Here is a 21,359-nt window from a genome sequence, read left to right as displayed (position 1 = left end):
GAGAAATTTTACCTTTTTAAGAAGAGAACAAATCTGTTGTCGCACTCCTGGAGACTGACTGTTAAGATTGTATGTGATAAAGAACTGGATCCACTGCATTTCTTCTGTGGAAACGATTTCTGTGCTTCGATTACTTTCACAAAGCAAGCCTAACGTATCAATGCGTACCTAAAATACACCAAAGAATAAGATGTGCATTTTTCAATGATGTGTTAGTTGCTCAGTATGTCCAACTGTATGCAACCCTGTGCACTCTAGCCTGCCAGGCTCCTCTGCCCATGGACTTTCTCAGGCGAGAATAGTGGAGTGGGTAGCTATTTCCTTCTCCAGGAGATCTTCCCAACCCAGGGATCAAACCTGGGTCTCCTGAATTGCAGGCAGATTTTTTACCATCTGAGCCACTATGGAAGCCCCAAAGACATATAAGCAAAGTCTAAACCACCTAACATGTTTAATTATCTACACAAGGTATCAAAGGCAGAAAAGAAAGATAAATCTCAGTGTACATATATGTATTTCAGAAAGGTCCTATAATCCCAAAGATCCTGTGATTACTTCTTATAAAATTATGTCATTAAATGTACAAACTGAGTATTTACAAAAGTTAAAAATCTTAACGATTCCTATTCCACAGTAATGTTTAACTACATTCCTTTTCCTCAGTGACCATTCTGCCCAGGACCACATCACCTCACTCTCCAATTACTGCCATGAACTTCTCACTGGTCTCCTGGGTTCTTTTTGCTCCCACTCTGAAAATTCATCTCTGTTTCCATTCATGCCACTTTCCTGGCTAAAAGAGGAGTGACTCTGGCTCCCAGTTACCAACTGGATAAAACCTGAAGTCTTCAGCCTAGTAATGGATGCGTCCATAGAATGGACAAAGGACTCCATTCTCGCCAAACAATGTCCTTAGTCCCCCTCCAGCCCTTGTTTACTTGTGTCCTTCCAGTTTGAGTGGGCACCAGGGTTTCCTTGCCTTGAATCACTTTCCTACTCAACCATCACCTACACTCAGACGAGTCTCTTCTTCTAAGCTTTCCAAGTTCTTACGCATAAAGATATACTTGTGCTATCTTTTAAAAGACTTTCCAGTTATCTTATGAAGGTTTCCTTATTCCCTAAACTAAACCTTAAGTAGCCCAAGTGCAATGTCTACACGCTTCACATCTTTCTTATGGAGCCCTTAAAACAGTGTGGGTATAATGTTGGGGGCTTCCATACTGCACTGCTATTAATAGATGAATAAATGTATCAGGGATCTACTGCATGTATGAATTCCCAATTACACTGTTTACTTACTTGGCAGTGCTGATGAATTAAGCCTTGCTTTATTCTTGCACTGGACACAAGGTCCCTCCAGGCATCAGTTGCAGACTGAAGATGTCCATGAGCTCGAGCTGTTCTTAGACAAGCCATCAAAGCTCCCAGAGCCCCTCTGCTGTCATAAGATCCTAAGGATGGAAAAGGTTACTGTTGTCTCAAAAACAGAGCAACAAAGACCACCACTGTGCTATTAACAACTTCAACAATTCCCATGTTTCCCATTAACATTGTTATTTCATGAAGTAAAAATTGTATTTTTAGCTAAACTCTAACATGAATTAATGTTCCTAGTATAAAACCATTATTTAAAAGGATTTAATAGGTCTTATGTCAATGATTTCTGTAAACTGAATCCACTTATTGTTAACTTCAAGAAATCATAATTTTTGGCTGATCTTTTTACCTTTTCCGTGACAGTTAAAAAATTAACCAGCAAGTCAATCAGGAAAAAAAAAATCAGGTTTAATTTAATCAGAAATATTTAAAACAATAAAAATAAATAAAATTATTTTCAGCCAAAAATAAGAAAAACACTTCTGTGGCTAAACACCATTATTTCTCTAAAACCAAACACCAAACCTCCCTGTATATCTTGGAGTTACTGTGTCTTCTTAGTAAAGAAGATAAAAGGGAATCACAAAGACCCTGACACTTTCACAGGCCAGGACATCAGCTGTTACTAACAGGACAGGGAGCTCTGGGTTCACAGGAGACCCTGATTTAATATAAAGACTGTCTAGCTTCAGAACAGACTCACGGATCCTCAGCTTTAGATGGCTTCTCAAAAATGGAAGAGGGATCATTGTTAAACATTATAAATAATGGCTCATTTCTATGTACAGGAATCAAATCTTCCAGCTATCTCATGGTTATTCTTTGAAGGATTGAAAGAATAACTTTTTATTTGGAAATAACCTTAAAATGTGATGGAGGGTACCTATTCCTCCTGCATTAAACAGAATATAATAAATGTATGCTTTACATGATGGATCAGGATCATTGTTTTATACATTAATTACTAAATTATGCTTTAATGCAACGATTTCTTCAAAGTTACTGAATTCCAGTGGGATGTTTACACTTATTCTCAACAGCCAGACAGAGTTTTTTTCCTGAGGTCATGCTTCTAAATTTTTCTCTCTTTCCTAGAGACAAGTACTTACTATTGCTAATTTACCTGTCTTTAACCTTGCCTACATCAATTTGTAATTACTATCTCAACCACCTGAATAAGTAAATTATATAAAACACACAAACATCTACTCCAGGCTGAAAAACAAATAATAAAAACTTGGTAAAATGAATTAAAACCTAGTAATAAAGGAAACCTCATAATCATAACTGCAATCAATCTTTGGCTTGCAGAAATGACTTTAGCCAAAAAACCTATTTGGCTGGATATAGAAACATTCATTTCAATACACAATTTCTATCTTTAATACCCTCCTTTACTATTTACATATTTGCATATTTAATATTACATGGTAATATTAAATTTTGAGTATGGCCAACATCTCAGGTAGGTACCTCTATTTAAGCAGTTTACCTAGAAATTACTAAAACAAAAAAAAATTCATTTTCTTACCAGTTTTAGCATCAGCAGAAGTCTGAAGAATCTTTACCATATAGCTTAAGCTCTCAGGGTTGCAGTTCAGTAATTTTGGCAAGTAATAATCAATCACATAAGATTTCTGATCCAGACCTCCTTCACACAGCACACAAAGAAGAGGGGAGACCCAAGTCTCGTGCCACTCGTCAATCCAAGTGCTGTCGGCAGCCTGGGATTTCAAACGACTCTTATGATTTTTAAACATGGTTTCCAAGAGGTCACTTGCATAAGGCACCAGAGACTGGTCCCCCATCACCTCTAAGATTTGCAATGGAATGGTTTTAGCTAATGCCAAAATATGGTCAATTCCTATGAAGTCTACTAAACAACCAAGGCATGTGTACTTTCCTTTACTATGCCATTCCAATCTCAGAAGACTCTCGGTCAGTTCAAAAATGAAACGATCAGCAGACAAATCTGAACCTGACTCTTCTACAGTGAGCTGGTGCATTTGGAGAATATTTCTGAATATGATTTTGGTTTGGTGTCTCAAAGCATCCAGTGGATGTTCCCAGTGGGTATAGACATAGTCCAAAAGCCTCCTAACCACATCTGCATTCCCATTCAGGCTGTCCTTTAGGCTTGGGGAACTTGAGTCAAGGACTTGTATAGCTGAATTAGTCCAAGATGCCAAAATCCTAGACAGAAACATTTCCAGAGTTGACTCCTTGATCCTGAAGAAAAATGAGGCACATTAGTATAAACTGACAAACAAAAGGAGTCTAATTTTATAATCATTTAGACCTTAAAAATATAAAGAATGATCATAAAGTTGAATTATCATTATATTTACAGCAAAAATAAACACAGCCAAAAAAAATCTCAAATCTTTCCATTTTGTAAAAGTTAATCCAAAAAAGCACCTAAGGAAACTTGGTTCATTATTTTAATTGTGGTGATGGTTTCACAGGTATTTAAAAATGTACTCAGGGGCCAGGGAGGGGGAATATTATAGTGAAGCAGGTTTCTCTGGGGGCGGAAATGAAAGTTGATTGTGGTGACAGTTGTAAAACCCTATAAACATACTGAAGAAAAATAACTGAAATTGCACAATTTAAGTAGGTGAATTGTATGGAAAGTAAATTATACCTCAATAAAGCTGTTATAATGACTTTAAAATGTACATAACTTGCATTAAAACACACACACAAAATACAATCCAATGAAGTCAGAGACCTCATAACAGTTCTGGCTTGGGTGCTTGTAGGTAATATGCTGTTAGGTAAGCATTTACTTTTGCTAAGCTTCATTTTACCCATTCAATAGATTGGGTTTCCTATCCTATCCTATCTATCAGACATGTGAGGATCACAATTAACTACCTATGTTGATGTTATTCATAAACTCAAAAGCACTATCCATATACAAATATTTATGGTTTTTAAAAATGCTCACATAAGAGACTGAATGCTAAAATTAACTTGACAAATTGTCACAAGTTAACCTCCACTAAAATTTCTCTCTGCGCCATCATCCCATCTTCTCCTGTTCTACTTTCACACCCACTTCATTCTCTACATATATCTCCCTTTTAATTTAAGAATACCGACCACTTTTCACTGAGCTACTAAGCAAGCTAACTTAGCTGCCATCTTATAAACGTCTGACGAGCAAAGCAAAATATGAGACGAAACTCACTGTGAACTCAAGGTGAACAAAACATGCACAGTATTCAAGAGCAGGGCCTCCCCACTGGGGCCCATCCTGCCCTCCTGCCAGTCCAACATAGTGAGTGTCCCCTGACACAGGAAGAGGAGAGCTGACGGCGGGACATCAGCACAGCAAAGGCTCTTGCAGCAGCTCAAAAGCCACTCGGGGGCGCTGGTGGGGTCCACGGAACGGAGAAGCACACTACTTATCTGCAAAAATACAACAGAGCTGATATACAGAGCCTCTAAAACTTTCCAGAGATACTTCAAAACATAAATGCAAAATGCTCTCTCCCCTGAAACAGCCTAGGAAAAACAGCTGAACCTAAAGGCAAAAAGCCACAAGAGTTAAAATTATTATATCAAAAGGAAAAAAAATTGAATCTAAGTATATGGACCATTTTGCTGGTCTGAATGTACTGGGAGAGCACAACACACTGCCCCCTGCAGGTGGATAAGCGTACTAACTAATGCTTTTTTTAGAGGTGGTTTGAGAAATTAGAATTTTTAAACTTTATCCTACTTTGTGTGAGCTCATAAAGCAGTACACATCTATTTTGCATAAAGTAATTTTGCTCTTAGTAAAGAACTAAAATAAGTTTCCTCAATAAGAAAAAAATACTGCTAGTACTAAATCCAAGAATTATGGCCCAAATTATGAACTTACACTGTCCATATAATCAAATTCACTGAACAACTAACTGATTCTAGTACAATATCTGGGTTAGTCTTAAGAAAAATAACATATTTACCAAAAAGTTATTGCCAAATATACCTATACATCAATCTCTATGTAATTTTTTTTCTAGTTCCACCAGTTTATTGCTACCAACCCGTCTCCCTCCACCCTCCTCACGCCCGTGTGCTCAGTCATGTGACCCCATGGACTGCAGCCCACCAGGCTCCTCTGTCCATGGACTTTTTCAGGCAAGAATACTGTAGTGGGTTGCCATTTCCTTCTCCATCTGTATAATTTTAATGTTATAAATATCTTTTATGATACTGAGAGATGGAACTGAAAACAACGCTAGGAAAAAACAAGGATATACACCCAAAAATGTGGACAATGATTATCTTCATGAGATGGATTTACATGTGACTATTATTGCCTTCTTTCTGCTTTATCCAAATTTTGAAACTGTCACTTATTTTATTATTTTTGTGGCTGTGCTGGGTCTTAGTTGCACCATGCAGGATCTTTTGTTGAGGCTCATGGGCTCTCTAGTTATGGCACAGAGGCTCAGTAGTTGCAGTGTGTGGGCTTGGCTGCTCCTCGGCACATGGGATCTTTAGTTCCCCAATCAGGGATTAAACCTATGTCCCCTGTATTGCAAAGTGGACTCTGAACCACTGGACTACCAGGGAAGTCCCAAGACTGTCAAAGACTGTCACTCATTATAAAAGAAAAGGGTTATCAGAAAGACTATGAAAAAAAAAATGTTTTAATTCACTCTTTATAAATATTTTTAAAACATGTTTAACTATCAACAAAGTACAATTCTAAACAGGACATGCACTTACCAAATCAGGAATCTTCTCAGGTGGATGAAACATAGCCTTAATAAAAAGAATAACAGCTAATCCAGATGTACTCTGAATTGTCTGTAAGAGACCATCTATTTGCAAAAAAGCAGAAAGCATGTATTAAACGATGATAGATACTGTAGTATAATAGAAAGAGCACATGCTGTGGGGCCAGAGTACTGGGTGCAATTTCTAGCTTTACCACTTACTAGGTTAAGCCTAGGTTAAGTTATTTTACTTCCCAGGAACTCAGTTTTCTCTTCCGTAAATTGGGGAAAAAATAACTCTATCTGACACAACTGTTGTAAGGTTGAAGTAGATAATGAACATAAAGGCTTTTATGCCCAGCACACAAATACTCAACCCAAACATCCATTCTCGCTTCCTCTCCATCTGCTGCCTCCCAGCACATGTCCCAGCAGTACCTCCTGGCCCCTCTCTTCCACTGCTGCGTGTGCATCTCAACTCCCATGTACATTACTTTTCCTGAAACTGATTTCAGGGCTTGTGTAAAGAACCTACATCGGTACTAATTACAAACTCTGCTCTCATTGGCACTGTACCCAATGTAACCAAACTGTTGGCGTACTTCTTTTCATTATCTATTAGCCTCTGGTTTGTAAGAAAGTATACAGAATAATACAGTGGATTACTCAACACAGGGTAAGAATTATGAATAGCTACTATAAATGACCTTCCAAAAATTTATTCTGCCCTTCATCCAACAGCTGTTAACTTTGACTTTGATTGGGACATCCATGTGCCCAAGCAAAGACAGGCTACCTGTTTCCTCAATCTTCCTTACAACTAAAGGTACCAGAGGACGATTCAGGCTACTGGAATATAAGTAGAAATCTTTTGGCTATTTTTTTTCTTTCAGATTAAAGGTAAAGATGTAACTGGTCCTCTTTCCTGCCCTGAATACAGACAAGAGGTCTGGAGGTAGAGCAGTCATATAGTAATCATGAAACAATAAACACGGGGATGAAAGCCAACATACTGAAGACGGCAAAGCAGAAAGGCAGAAATGTTTCATCCATTTGAAAAATATGATATGTCCTTTAATCTACAGGTGCCCCCTTCGCCCTTTTCTTGTTATAATTTCTGTTGAAGAACTCTGGCCTTTTAACCTGCACAGTTTCCCACAATCTGGACGTTTGTTTACCCCTAGTGCAATTCAACACATTCTTCTGTCCTCTGTAATTCCTGCAAACTGGCAGGTGACTGAGAGACGGATCAATCTCAAGTTCAATCCCTCTGGGAAAAACTACAAGTGGTAAAATCAAGACCACCAAGCAAGAGGCACGTGTTATCTGGTTGTCTCCTTCTGTAATGTTAACAGCCGTTGATGCTTAATGCCCATCTCAAGTCACTGGGAGTTACAGAACATTTTCTCTCATTAACGACTTGGTTTCCTGGTGGTACAGATCATATGGACAGAATCAACGTGAGACATAAGGAGGAAGAATGATCCCACAGTGACCACAGGCATTATTTGAAGGAAGCACCCGCTGCTAAGGAAAAACGCATGGGTTACACTAAACTTTCCAGATCTTACCTTCAAATTTGGAAATTCCTCAAGAACTTTATTTCACTTTTTAAAGTCTGTGGCTTTTCAACACTAAAGTTGTTACGTTATCTGCTTTGTATACAATACACACATGCGCATACGCACAGACATACACACACACATTTAGAAAAGTCCTTCAGTGTTATCCCGATAAGTTGAACTGATATCTTTGAAAGAAAAGGTATTAAAACCTTATAATCCAGGATCTTTCCCCACTTTGAGGGGCTGAGGGAAAGGAAGTTCTATTATCACAGGTAAGTATTGAATATCTCATACCATTAGAAGTGAAAACAGATTAACACTCAATTATAATCATCATTTGTATGCTTTATACTTACCATCACTTAAAAAGTTGGTAAACATACTCAGCAGTCCGCACATACTTTGCCAAATAGGAGAATTCTTCAAATGAAGTCTCTGGAAACCCTGTACTTTCTGTACTAACATCACTGAAACTCTAATGCTCACCAACAAGTCATTCATCAACTGCGTTTGAACAATATGATTTCCAGCCAATTTTCTACAACAAAGACAAGACATTATTACAATAGAAAAGTCAAAATGTCACCTCTTTTCTCACCAAAATAGTTCCTCATCAAACAGCCAAAATCAATTTTAGATTATAATCAACATCTATGCCTCTTTTTTCCATTCCCAGAAATATTCAATTATGTAGACATTTATTGCAAACTTTTGACACTCTTTTAACTTAGCTCAAAATTTTCCCTTTTTCTCAGCTAATGACTAACTTCATTTCTTCTTTTTGAGAGCAAAAATAACAAATCAAGAATAAATGACACAATTTTTAAATCTGAATACTCCCCAACTTTGCAATTTCCTTGACCTGACTTCCAAAATGCTCTCAGATTTTCTCCTATTTCACTTTTTTCATGCTTCTGAGACAACATGGCTAGTTCATCCTCTTCTCCCTGATGCCCTTACATTAGATTTCATCACAACTCAGTCCTTACCTCTTCTGTCCATCTAATTCACTCCCTTGATGCTGAGTTCATTTAGCTCATAAGCTTTAAATTATAATCTATATGCTGACAATTCCCCAATTTTCATCTCCAGCCCAGACCTCTCTTCCTAATTCCAGACTTGTATGTACAACTTTCTATTCAATATCTTAACCTGGATGTCTGACAAACATTTCAAGCTACATGAACTTATCTGTAATTCCACACTCGTTCCACCTGCTAGAATCTCTATCCTACAGAAAATGCAATTATCCTTGACTCCTTTCCCACTCACCCTATCTGTAAGAAAATCCTGTGGTTCTACCTTCAAAATATGTCCATTATCAAACCACCTCCACTGCTACTCCCAGCCACTCTCACCTCTCCCTCACTGGTACTGTCAGAGTCTCTGAACTAGTCTCCCAGCTTCTATGCCCGCTACTTGCAGTCTATTCTCAACACAGCAGAATGCAAGAGTGACATTAAAAGAAAAATCAGGGAAAATGGTTTGGGGGTTCCTCAAACAGTGACACATAGAATATTTATACGATCCAGCAATTCTACTTCTAAGTATATGCCAAGAGAACTGAAAGTAGAGACTCAAACTGTTATTTATGTATCAATGTTTATAGCAGCATTATTCACACTATTTACATTATTCACAACCCAAATGTTTATCAACAAGTAAATGCAGAAACAAAATGTGGTCTATGCATAAGATGGAATATGATTTCACCATAAAAAGGAATGAAATTCTGAAATAGGCTACAACAGAGATTAACCTTTAAAACATTATAAATAAGTCAAACAAAAAACAAAGACAAATACTGTATTCCATTAATTTGAGGTATCCAGAATTCAAAGAGACAGAAAGTAAAATAGAGGCTACCAGTGGTTGTGGGAAGAGATAAAGACAGTGAATTTGCTTTTGGATACATCAAATCTGAGGCACCTGTAAATCATTCAAGTTGAGATGTCCAGAAGACAACCACTATAGAAGCCTACCACTCACAAGAGATCTAACTTGGAGCGATAAATCTGGGCATCCGAAGTATAGTGATGTGGCTGACACCAAAGAAGTGGACGATCCGAAGCAGTCAAGACAAACAGAACAGAAAGGACAGGACTCACACTAAAGAGATGAGCAGAGAAAGAGAAGCCTAAAAGGGGGCGAGGGGGAGCTCCTGGTAAGGCGAAAGAGATCTTAGGTTAAAGACAGCACACAGGTGTTACTTTTACTCTCCCCTCAGAGCCTCCCTAAACCACAGCCAAGGGATTTAAAACATTAAAAGACATAAATATTCAAGGGCAACAAACAGAAAAGACAATACTAAAATTTTAATAGCAGATGGATGAGTGATAACTGACTTAACAGAATCAAGAATGATTCTGAATCCTAAGTCAGAGAACACACCCAGAGCAACCTGATTTGCAGCCCCTAAGGGCTAAAAAATTGTTGCCACCAGGTGCTCCTTGACATGAAGGAAAATGTAGGGATGAAAACAGGAAGAGTGGTTACAAGTCTGTTGAAGAATGCCAACTCTGGGCCATACCTCCCAGCTAGCAAACATTCCTTGGTTTTACCTCTAGGGAAGGTAAAAACAGCAAGTGACTGGACAGGAAGAGAACACACAAAGTTAAGGCAATGATACCGTATTGCAAGCAGGAGAATTAGGAAAATGTCTGCACAATAAATGCTAAATGTCAAAATCTCAGCTTTAGTCCCTCACTCAGCAACCAGAATATTAAGCCAGTGGTTTGAAAAGGTTCTTCCTTGGCAAATCCACTACTCATGCAAAAAGACCTAAAGATACTGACATCAAGGGTTCCCCAAAGAAACAGTCCAGCTAGACCAGACTTCAATAAGGCCTACAATCAACCCCATCCATACGTGTGTATGTGCTTAGTCGTTTAGTCATGTCCAACTCTTTGCAACCCAATGGATTGCAGCCCACCAGGCTCCTTTGTCCATGGGGATTCTCCAAGAAAAGAATACTGGAGTGGGTTGCTCTGCCCTCCTCCAGGGGATTTTCCCAACTCAGGGATAGAACCCAGGTCTTCCACACTGCAGGTGGATTCTTTACTGTCTGAGCCACCAGGGAAGCCCCCATCCATATGTACAGAGGTTCAAATCAAGTCTCAGTGCCCCAGTCTTAAATGAGCACTCAGACAAGGATTACCAGACTTGCAAGGAAAGCTTCTGGCAACAAACATACTGACCAAAAGCAGCAAACAAATAAGCAGCTTGAAAGAAACACAGACCTATGTAAAGACACAAAAACTTTAAAAAAAGAAAACTCTACTATTAATATCCTTAGAGAGATAACAGAGCATATGTCATCCATGAAATAACAACAGGATGCTATGAAAAAGAAACACTCAGGTAAAGAAAAGAACTCTTCCCTTTCTCAGTTATTCTCATAACTTATTTGATTTTTTAAAATTAAATATCAAATCGCAAAAAATAAATTTAAATAATTACATCTAATATTAATGGAGAGGGATGGAAAGAAGTACACTCTGGACCCTTCTTAAAAATTTCCTTGTACAAAGACAAGGCGTGTGTGCATGCTAAGTCGCATCAGTCATGTCTGACTCTTTGTGACCCCATGGAATGTAGCCCACCAGGGTCCTCTGTCCATGGAATTCTCCAGGCAAGATGATTGGAGTGGGTTGCCATGCCCTCCTCCAGGGGGGTTTCCCGACCCAGGGATAGAACCCGCGTCTCCTGCGGCTCCCATATTGCAAGCAGATTCTTTACCACTCAGCCCAGGGAAGCCCATACAAAGATAACGTACGCACAGGCACGAGCATGAAGACACAAAACACTTGCCTGTTTTCTTCTGAGATTTCAATTAAACTCTTCTGCAGAAAATGAAGCACTGAAACAAAAAGGACATAAGAAAAAATCAGAATCTAAAACTGTGAACTCTGACTTCAGCACAAGAAAATATTTCAAATCATTGCTACCTAAAATGATATCATAAAAGTAGAAATTTAAAAGGAAGGAGCGTAATATACCTTCATCATCGGTAGTACTCCACCTACTGCCAAGAAACTTAAAAGAATCAGTTACAAAATGACTTATACAAGCAGTCACCTCTCAGAATAAAATAAAATAGAACTTACCATTTTCAAGAAGATTATTAACACTTGATCTACCTGTGGGGAGAAAATTAACACTGGTAAGGAATTTCAGAACTAAAATTAACACCATTCAAAACACTGATGGAATGACAGATGTTAGCCAGAAAAAGTACTAGAAAAAAGCTAGCTTACCCAAGTCAAAGTTTTCCATACAGGAAGATATATTGTCGATAATTCTTCTGTAAGAGTAGAGATCAGTACTCGTATTCAATTCTTCCTGAAGACGAGAAGTAAAACTTTGTGTAGCCTCAATTAGAAAAAATTCAGGTAGGCCATTTAGTGAGCTAGAAAAAAGAACCAAATATTAAAAATTTGACAACCTTAGAGCATGTTCAAGGAAATGTTGGGAGGGAAGAGAATATTACAAATGAAGAAATACTGAACTGTATCTTCAAAATACAGTCAGAGAATAGCTTCACACCACTATCATTGGAACTCCTTGGTCTAGCATCTCTCCTCTGGTCTTCCTGTTTCCAACCTGCTTTGCTCCCTTTCCAAGGACTAACCTCAACAGAGCAGCCAGACGGATATTACTAAAACACCATTTATTTTTCTGCGTAAAACCATCCTACAACGTCCTTCTCAGTCAATGCAGTAGTCAAAGTGCTTACAATGACTTCTTAGACTTTATACAATGTGGCCCCCCCCATTATCTCTCTGGTTCATCTTGATCCTTGTTCACTTAGCTCTAGCTACACAGCCTTCCTTCACTCCAACAACATGCCAAAGTCTTTGTACTTGTCATTTCCTCCACCTGGAGTTCTCTTCTCTCAAATATCCCATAGATTATTTCCCATTAATCATTTCCTCATCCCTTTCAGGTCAGTCTCAAAGATCACCCGACCAATGACACTAAACAAAGATATCTGAAAAGACTACTATATTTTAAACTGTAGCCCTCACCCCATCCTTGGTACTCCCTTTCCTACTTCTCTGCTTTATTTCTTTATCCATAGCACTCATTCCCTCTAATTCCTGTATATTTTGCTTATTTTTCTATCTCCTATCTTCCTCTTAGAAATAACCTCCATTCTGGACTGTTTCATTCACTGTGTCCCCAATGCCTAAAAGAATACTTGACACATAGTAGATAACAGTAAAAGTCTACTGAATGGATAAATTAAATACAATGCCAATTTTACCACAGTTAATCTAAATTAACATTTTTTAAAATATTGACTCAACAATTCTAAAGTTTTTCTGGAAGGAAAAAATATTGAGAAATAGGAATATTGAAGATTACAATTTAGCAATACCTATTAAAAAGCATCACTACCAACAAAGCTAGTGGAGGTGATGGAATTCCATTTGAGCTATTTCAAATCCTGGAAGATGATGCTGTGAAAGTGCTGCACTCAATATGCCAGCAAATTTGGAAAACTCAGCAGTGGCCACAGGACTGGAAAAGGGCAGTTTTCATTCCAGTTCCAAAGAAAGGCAATACCAAAGAATGTTCAAACTACTGCACAATTGCACTCATCTCACACGCTAGTAAAATAATGCTCAAAATTATCCAAGCCAGGCTTCAGCAATATGTGAACCATGAATTTCCAGATGTTCAAGCTGGTTTTAGAAAAGGTAGAGGAACCAGAGATCAAACTGCCAACATCCAATCAATCACCGAAAAAACAAGAGAGTTCCAGAAAAACATCTATTTCTGCTTTATTGACTGTGCCAAAGCCTTTGACTTTGTGGACCACAATAAACCGTGGAAAATTCTGAAAGAGATGGGAATACCAGACCACCTGACCTGCCTCTTGAGAAACCTATATGCAGGTCAGGAAGCAACAGTTAGAACTGGACATGGAACAACAGACTGGTTCCAAATAGGAAAAGGAGTACATCAAGGCTATATATTGTCACCCTGCTTATTTAACTTCTATGCAGAGTACATCATGAGAAACGCTGGACTGGAAGAAGCACAAGCTGGAATCAAGATTGCCGAGAGAAATATCAATAACCTCAGATATGCAGATGACACCACCCTTATGGCAGAAAGTGAACTAAAAAGCCTCTTCATGAAAGTGAAAGAGTAAAGTGAAAAAGTTGGCTTAACGCTCAACATTCAGAAAACGAAGATCATGGCATCTGGTCCCATCAGTTCATGGGAAATAGATGGGGAAACAGTGAAAACAATGTCTGACTTTATTTTGGGGGGCTCCAAAATCACTGCAGATGGTGATTGCAGCCATGAAGTTAAAAGACACTTACCCCTTGGAAGGAATTATGACCAACCTAGATAGCATATTCAAATCAGAGACGTTACTTTGCCAACAAAGGTCCATCTTGTCAAGGCTATGGTTCTTCCACTGGTCATGTATGGATGTGAAAGTTGGACTGTAAAGAAAGCTGAGCGCCGAAGAATTGATGCTTTTGAACTGTGGTGTTGGAGAAGACTCTTGAGAGGCCCTTAGACTGCAAGGAGATCCAACCAGTCCATTCTAAAGGAGATCAGTCCTGGGTGTTCTTTGGAAGGACTGATGCTAAACCTGAAACTCCAGTACTTTGGCCACCTCATGTGAAGAGTTGACTCATTGGAAAAGACTCTGATGCTGGGAGGGATTGGGGGCAGGAGGAGAAAGGGACGACAGAGGATGAGATGGCTGGATAGTATCACCGACTCAATGGACATGAGTTTGGGTGAACTCTGGGAGTTGGTGTTGGACAGGGAGGCCTGGTGTGCTGCAATTCATGGGGTTGCAAAGAATCGGACACGACTGAGCGACTGAAGTGAACTGAACATACAACTTTAAGTTTTTACACTAAGCATATATTTCTATATTACCTATGTAATTAAAAACATTTAAACAAAAACAGATAGGACAGAGAAAAAAAAAACAGTAGGGTGACAGGTTTAAATTTAACCAATAATTACATTACATGTAAATATACTAAACCAGGAGTCTGCAAACTATAGCCTATAGCCTATTTTTTTAAGGTCTGTGACCTAAGAACCCTTTTACATTTTTAAAGAATTATAATAAATGAATAAACAAGACAAAACAAAGACAAAATTGTATGAATGAAACTGCTAAGTGATATACTTCATTTCAGTTCTACCAAAGAGGGAACCTTAAATACTAGTTACTTTCGGTCAAACTGAACATTTACAGTGCCTAACTTTGCTTTCTTTTTTTTCTTACCTTGCCAAGACTTTCTTCAAGGGATTCTTTAGATTCAAAGAAAGATAAATGCCTGCTAAAATATCCAAACAACTTCGAATAGTGGGATCACATGTGCCATTTTTATTTGCCTTCTCCAGTAAGGGCACAATCTATAATCAAAAAAATTCAAAGTTATAGTAATTTTTTTCTAATATCAAGTATAGCAAAGTAACATGGATTCAAATACTTTAAGTCTCAATTTTAATGTGTAATATTTTCCACACTACACTGTTTTAAACACCTATTTCAATATTTATTAACTTTTTTAAACCATGCCCCCAACACTCACTCTACCCTCCAGACTCACCTTCATTGAAAATTACTGACTTGTTAATGGCTTAAAGTACAGGAATTCTGTAGCATTACTGAAAACCAATGATACATTTAACTGCTTTCCAAAAAACACTATGCAAGTTCAAATGATAAATCCTAATATCAAAACACTGGTCAGGACAATTTTTACATTTTACATTAACTTTTTAATGCATCTGCTAAAAAGTTTTGAAGATCCAGATCGACAGAAATATTTTTTTAATTTATCTCCACCAAAAAGGTATGCACTATTGTCTCATCATCCTACCTATATACAACTCCAACAGTGGTAAAGCCTCAATATAGCTTACATTGCCACTTTGAATAAAAAAAATCATAAAATGAATAGAAAAAAAAATTCCTATTCTTTAATGATACCTCAGTATGAAATAATTAGGAGCCTGGAGAAGGAAATAGCAACCAAATCCAGTATTGTTGCCTGGGAAATCCCATGGACAGAAGAGCCTGGCAGGTTACAGTCTATGGGGTACAAAAGAGTCCACAGGACTTGGCGACTAAACAGCAACACATGTATATATAAGGATGATTCATTCTGCTGTACAGTAGTAGTAACAAACATTGGGAGTATATATATATTCCAAATGTAAAAAAATAATTAGGAGCCAAAAATTATCGGTTAATTTCAGGACTTCTTGGTGGCTCAGTTGATTTTAGAAGCCCATAATAGCATGATAACCTCCAGGATGCATCCATGAACATCAGATCAGCCTTACCTGTTTAACATAACGGATCTGTGACACTCCATCAGTGAGCTGTACACAATGCAACAGCAAAGAAGCTAGATTTTTCCCTTCCACATCAGCCAAGGCTATATAAAACAAAACACAACAAAAATTTCTTCGGTGATTTCACAATATATATAAGAGTTTATCTTTGTTATGTGTTCTATAAAATTTAAACATTTATAAACAAACAAAACCCAGGAGAACTGAGACTGAAGACAGATGTTTAAGAAAACCATTTTATATCCAAAACTGAATGTAAAGAACATGGAATAATTAAATGGAGATATGGAGTCCCAGAGATAAATAAACCATCTGCAACCTAGAAAAGAGATAAACAAGTCAGAAATCACTTACATTTCAAAGTTTCAAGGTCCTGATGACAAACGGTCAATGAAGTAACTTGTGTTTCTTTCTTCTTCTTTACACCCATTTTAAATAGAATTAACAGTAGTCGCTACAAGAAAGAAAAGTTTTAAGACACTGCTTAAGGACTTTCCTGGTGGTCCAGTGGCTAAGGCTCCATGCTCCTAATGCAGGGGCCTGGGTTCAATACTTGGTCAGGGAACCAGATCCCGCACGCCACAACTAAGAGTGCGAATCTGCAATGAAGATCAAAGATCCTGCGTGCTGCAACTAAGATCAGCACAGCTAAACAAACAACAAATACATAAATAAAAAAAGAGATGGTCTAATGCACTGAAGAACTCTGTGTGTTGACATTTGGCGCCAGATAATTCTTTGCCACAGGGTATCATCCCAAGCACTGTAGGACATGGCCTCTGCCCACTAGATAGATGCCAATAGCATCCTTCCTCTGCTGCTGCTGCTGCTGCTAAGTCGCTTCAATTGTGTCCGACTCTGCAACCCCACAGACGGCAGCCCACCAGGCTCCCCCGTCCCTGGGATTCTCCAGGCAAGAACATTGCAGTGGCCTTCTTCCTCTAAGTTGTGGCAACAGAAAAAGGTCTCCAGTAATTGCCAAATGTCCCCTGGGGAGCAAAGTTGCCACAGGCTAAAACTACTGCCCTAAGGATTGCTGTTTTGAAAAACTTTTTTTAGACTCAAGAAGAGTTTATTACTGTCTAAGGTTACTTTTACCTACCCAGTCTTTGTATTTTAAATATAGCAAACCTTCATTTTAAATAAATAAATCAGAATGGCTTTTCAAAAATATAGTAGGCCTACCTTATCTCTGTGACTTCTTGGACTGACAGATCAGGAGGTATCCTAACAAGCTGTATCTTGATTTCTGAAAAATATTTGATAAAGGAAACTTTCACATACTATCCCTGTGAGTTTGCTTTCCGCTAACAGGATTCACAATAGGCTGAACAAAGATACTCAAAGGATACATACTCAGAGTACCACATGGTCTGAAGACAAGTCGCTAGGGAAACTAGGGAAACGCCACATGGGGCTCTTTTAGTGGTTTTTAGGATTTTTAGTGATGTTTATCATGTAGACATTAGAGGACATAATACAGTGAATTAAGAAAAGACACAGCTAGGAGCATCCAACAGAGTGTTGGATGATAGAATCAGGATTTAAAAAGTGACCAATAAACTGGAATAAACTTACCAAGATGAAATAGAAAGAAATGTAAGATGCTGCTTTTGGATAAGAACAATACAGTATAGGATTTATAATACCCAGAAATACAGGATGGGGAGGAGGTAGGAGAGATAAAATGTGATTTGAAACAATTCAACATGTGGTTTGTGAGCCACAAGCCAGTAGTACAACATGACTTAAAAACCACATTAGAAATCAGGTAGACCAACGGATGGTCATCTTCACAGGTCAGGGAATGTATGGAGCATTAGGTGCTGTGCTAGTAGCCATATCTTAAGGAGCCATAGCAAATGATGGATCTTCTAAGCTTCCCTGATAGCTCAGTTGGTAAAGAATCTGCCTGCAATGCAGAAGACCCCAGTTAGATTCCTGGGTCAGGAAGATGTGCTGGAGAAGGGAGAGGCTACCCACTCCAGTATTCTTGGGTTTCCCTTGTGGCTCAGCTGGTAAAGAATCCACCTGCAATGCAGGAGACCTGGGTTCAGTCCCTGGTTTGGGAAGATCCCCTGGAGAAGGGAAAGGCCAGTACTCTGGCCTGGAGAATTCCATGGACTGTATAGTTCATGGGGTCGCAAAGAGTCAGACACAACTGAAACACTTTCACTTTCCAAGGAACAGCCAGATTTCTGAAGGTCCTGGAAAGCACTTCCCTTCAGAAAACAGTTCAAACCAAAGGTGTTTGGCCTAGAGAAAAAAGGACAGGATGAGTGCCTTAAAAGAGCTGCTGTTGGAAGACTGACTGGGAGAAAGAGGAATAGATTTTATTCTGTAGTTTTCGGGGTTTTTTTCTTTTTTTGGCCACATTGCTGCACAGCTTGCAGGATCTCAGTTCCCTGGACCAGAGATTGAACCCAGGGTCACAGCAGTTTAAGCGCTGAGTCCTAACCAATGGACCACCAGGGAAGTCTCAGATGTCTTCTGTCTTAGATGGCTATAGAATTAGGAGATGTCAGTGCAAGCTTCAGGGAGGCCAATTACAGCTTAATACAAAGGAAGAAATCTATGGTTCAATTATAAAATGAGCTGCCTTTCAGAGAACTTTCCAACACTGAGAATATCCAAACAGAAATTCAATGAACCCTTTTAACTTGGATCCCTACAATAAACTCTTAATTGGTCTCCAAACTTTCATCCTGCTTCTGAAGAGTCCATTCTTTTCACAGTCATCAAAGCAATTTTTTTTCAAATATAACTACTCTCTTGCTTAAAAATTTCTAATTTATACTTAGAATAAAATTTATACTTAGAATAAAACATAAATTTGAGACTTTGGCCTTCAAGGCCCTAAATAACCTGGCCCTTCCTCCCTCTGCAGTTCATTTCAAATCAATCTTCTCTTCACCATCTAGGTGACTTTGTATGTCCTGATATCTCTATTGTTAGGCTTATTCCACCAAATCTTTGCAAGGCCAACTCCTCACCATTCAGGTTTCTTCCCAAACATTACCTCTTCTAAGAAGCCTTCCATGGACACTATTTAAAATTCCACCACTTCTACTCACATATAGGTCATTTCTATTGCTTTATTTTCTTTATAGCACTTACTACTACCTGAACTTACAAGAAATTGTTTATTTGCATATATGTCTCCCCTAGTAATAAATTCAATGAAGGCAGCAGTTTAATCTGTTTTATTCACTGTTTTAATCATCAGTTCCCAAAACAGTACCTGGCATATATCACGTCCTTAAAATTTTTTGATGAATAAACTAATGAGTTAACAAACATTTATCAGTGATGTACTAAAAAGGATGTGTACTTTTAACAGCAGAAAAGTGGACTACTTGTCATCTTAAGTAAATTCTATATCCAAGTGACAAGCTAGTCCTGACACTGAGGAACCTATGGTCCCTCTGCAAAGTAAGAAATTAACACAGCAGTGAAATAGGAAAACGCACTTAACAGAAAATGGTAATAAAAATGGACACTGCTAGAAAGGCATCGACAAGGTAAAAATTTGAAAAGCGACATGATTAAATCAAGGGGAAGAGCACTAGGGAACACTTCCCAGGTAAGTCACCAATATACAAAGCTTAGAAGGGACAGAAATAGGCAAATGGGGAGACGATTCTGTGATGAATGGTGAGCAAATCTGCCGCAGAATTTTATCTTGGAACCCTTAAGACTGCACAAAGAGGTTTGGTGCTTATGCGTGCTCAGTGGATGCCCAAACGTTTGTCCTCCCAAGAGTGGAAAATCTCGTGCCCACCTTAAGGCACTCCTTAAGTGGCCAGAAGATGCTCAGTAAATTACACTCCTCCTGCACCCCACTGTCTGCTTTCCTTATGATTGCTGTTCCAGTGAAACCTACACCTTTCTGGCTGACTCCCACAAACATTCTGTGGACAATTTCCCAACCATGTGGAGTCTAGGGAATGACAAGTGGCGGGGGTGGGGGGGGGGTGGTTAAAGTGCTATCTCCATGGAGACCTAAGCTTCCGGAAATCAGGTTCAAGACCGCCAAATTCTCGCGTAACTATAGAACGGGAATTGATGTGCATCCCCTGGCTGCCCTAGTAAAGTGGCCGAGCGGTAGAGAGTCGCGCACTACCGCGGCTCTGGCAAAGAAGACGCCTGGAAGCCAAACCTCGTGCCCGTGAGCGTCTGAGAAGAGTCGCAGCAGTCAGGATGAGTCCCGGAAGCTGGTCTAGTTCTACGGTGTCTCGGTAGCTCACAACGTGGTCTGTAGTCGATTACCGGGTCCGGGCGAGGAAGGGAAGTAATTGACGTGGAGGAAGCATCATCGCGAGAATTGAGCCAGGGCGCTCCTCCAATCAGGAGTTCAGATAGGTGTTGATGTCACCGGGAGCCGGCGCTAGTGAATTTTGACTCTACTTTAAAGAGAGCGCGGAGTGTTTCACCCCACTGCCTTGGCTTGACCACGCGCCGCTCGCCTCCTTCAGTTTAGGGCAGTTCTTACTGTGGCCTCCACACCCCTGAGTGCCTGAAAAGCACTTTTGCCTTAATCCAGACGTTCCACCCTCCTCCCACTCCGCCTCCTCAACGCAGAAACAGAAAACTGCCTCCGGGCCGCTAGAACGGAAGCCTAAAGACTTAAGAGCCTATGAAATGGGGTACGGGGTGGGACGGGCAGTCCCCTGAAACTACTGTTTGAACTTTGGCTAAGATGAGGAAAGGATGACAGCCCTCTCCGGTATTCTTGCCTGGAGAATTCCATGAACAGAGGAGCCTGGCTGGTCTGCAGTCCTTGAGGTTGCAAAGAGTCTCAGGTGACGAACACGATAACCACGTTTTATCAGGTGATTCAGACCTTTAAAAAAATGCATAAATAAAATAAGTAGGTGCCAACTTTTACTGTATCATCACGGACTCAATTGCCATCAGTTTAAGCCAAGTCCAGGGGATAGTGAAGGAAAGGGAAGCCTGGCTTGCTGCAGTCTTTGGGATCACAAACAGTCTGACACGACTTAGCGACTGAACAACAACCTCTACTCTAGAAGCTGGGGAGGGGGGTGGTGGGGATGGTTAAATAAAGAAATAAACGCTGAGGCTATCTATATTCAAGTGCAATTAATTTTGGAAATATTGATAAACATTGAATTTCCCCACACCTTTAGCCAGGTTAATGATTTTAAGTTTTCGGTCATGACTTTTCTGAATTTTATCTCACCTTCTTTTATTCTTCTTTGTAATTTTATCACGTGTGTATGTATTGCTAAATATATCTTATTTTGTATGATTTTGAACTTTATTTATGGGATCGGCTTGTTTTCTCCAGAACTTTGCTTCTCTCACCGTTGCTTTTGGCATCCACAGAAAA

The 21,359-nt window shown here is 39.1% G+C and overlaps 1 protein-coding gene across 3 annotated transcripts in view; it reads right to left on the bottom strand.

Moving 5' to 3' along the window:
- The window catches only part of THADA (THADA armadillo repeat containing), a 328,815-nt gene extending 308,495 nt beyond the window's left edge, over nt 1-20,320 (bottom strand). For 2 of the 3 annotated variants that reach the window (XM_069583452.1, XM_069583454.1), the window contains exons 1-14: nt 20,166-20,286; nt 17,192-17,255; nt 16,361-16,460; nt 15,995-16,089; nt 14,928-15,058; nt 11,917-12,068; nt 11,767-11,799; nt 11,471-11,519; nt 8,017-8,198; nt 6,106-6,200; nt 4,574-4,794; nt 2,912-3,609; nt 1,303-1,454; nt 13-168 (exon numbers count right to left, since the gene is read on the bottom strand). In XM_069583452.1, the coding sequence (XP_069439553.1) occupies nt 13-168; nt 1,303-1,454; nt 2,912-3,609; nt 4,574-4,794; nt 6,106-6,200; nt 8,017-8,198; nt 11,471-11,519; nt 11,767-11,799; nt 11,917-12,068; nt 14,928-15,058; nt 15,995-16,089; nt 16,361-16,436 (2,040 nt within the window). In that variant the 5' untranslated portion in view covers nt 16,437-16,460; nt 17,192-17,255; nt 20,166-20,286. Of the gene's footprint in view, nt 1-12; nt 169-1,302; nt 1,455-2,911; nt 3,610-4,573; nt 4,795-6,105; nt 6,201-8,016; nt 8,199-11,470; nt 11,520-11,766; nt 11,800-11,916; nt 12,069-14,927; nt 15,059-15,994; nt 16,090-16,360; nt 16,461-17,191; nt 17,256-20,165 lie in introns of all 3 variants that reach the window. The other variant, XM_069583453.1, reaches the window with a different exon arrangement.
- Nucleotides 20,321-21,359: the final 1,039 nt, after the last annotated feature.

The sequence above is a fragment of the Ovis canadensis genome, chromosome 3, assembly GCF_042477335.2.
Source record: "Ovis canadensis isolate MfBH-ARS-UI-01 breed Bighorn chromosome 3, ARS-UI_OviCan_v2, whole genome shotgun sequence".
NCBI classification, from domain to species: domain Eukaryota; kingdom Metazoa; phylum Chordata; class Mammalia; order Artiodactyla; family Bovidae; genus Ovis; species Ovis canadensis.
This window is presented reverse-complemented; position numbering and strand designations above follow the sequence as displayed.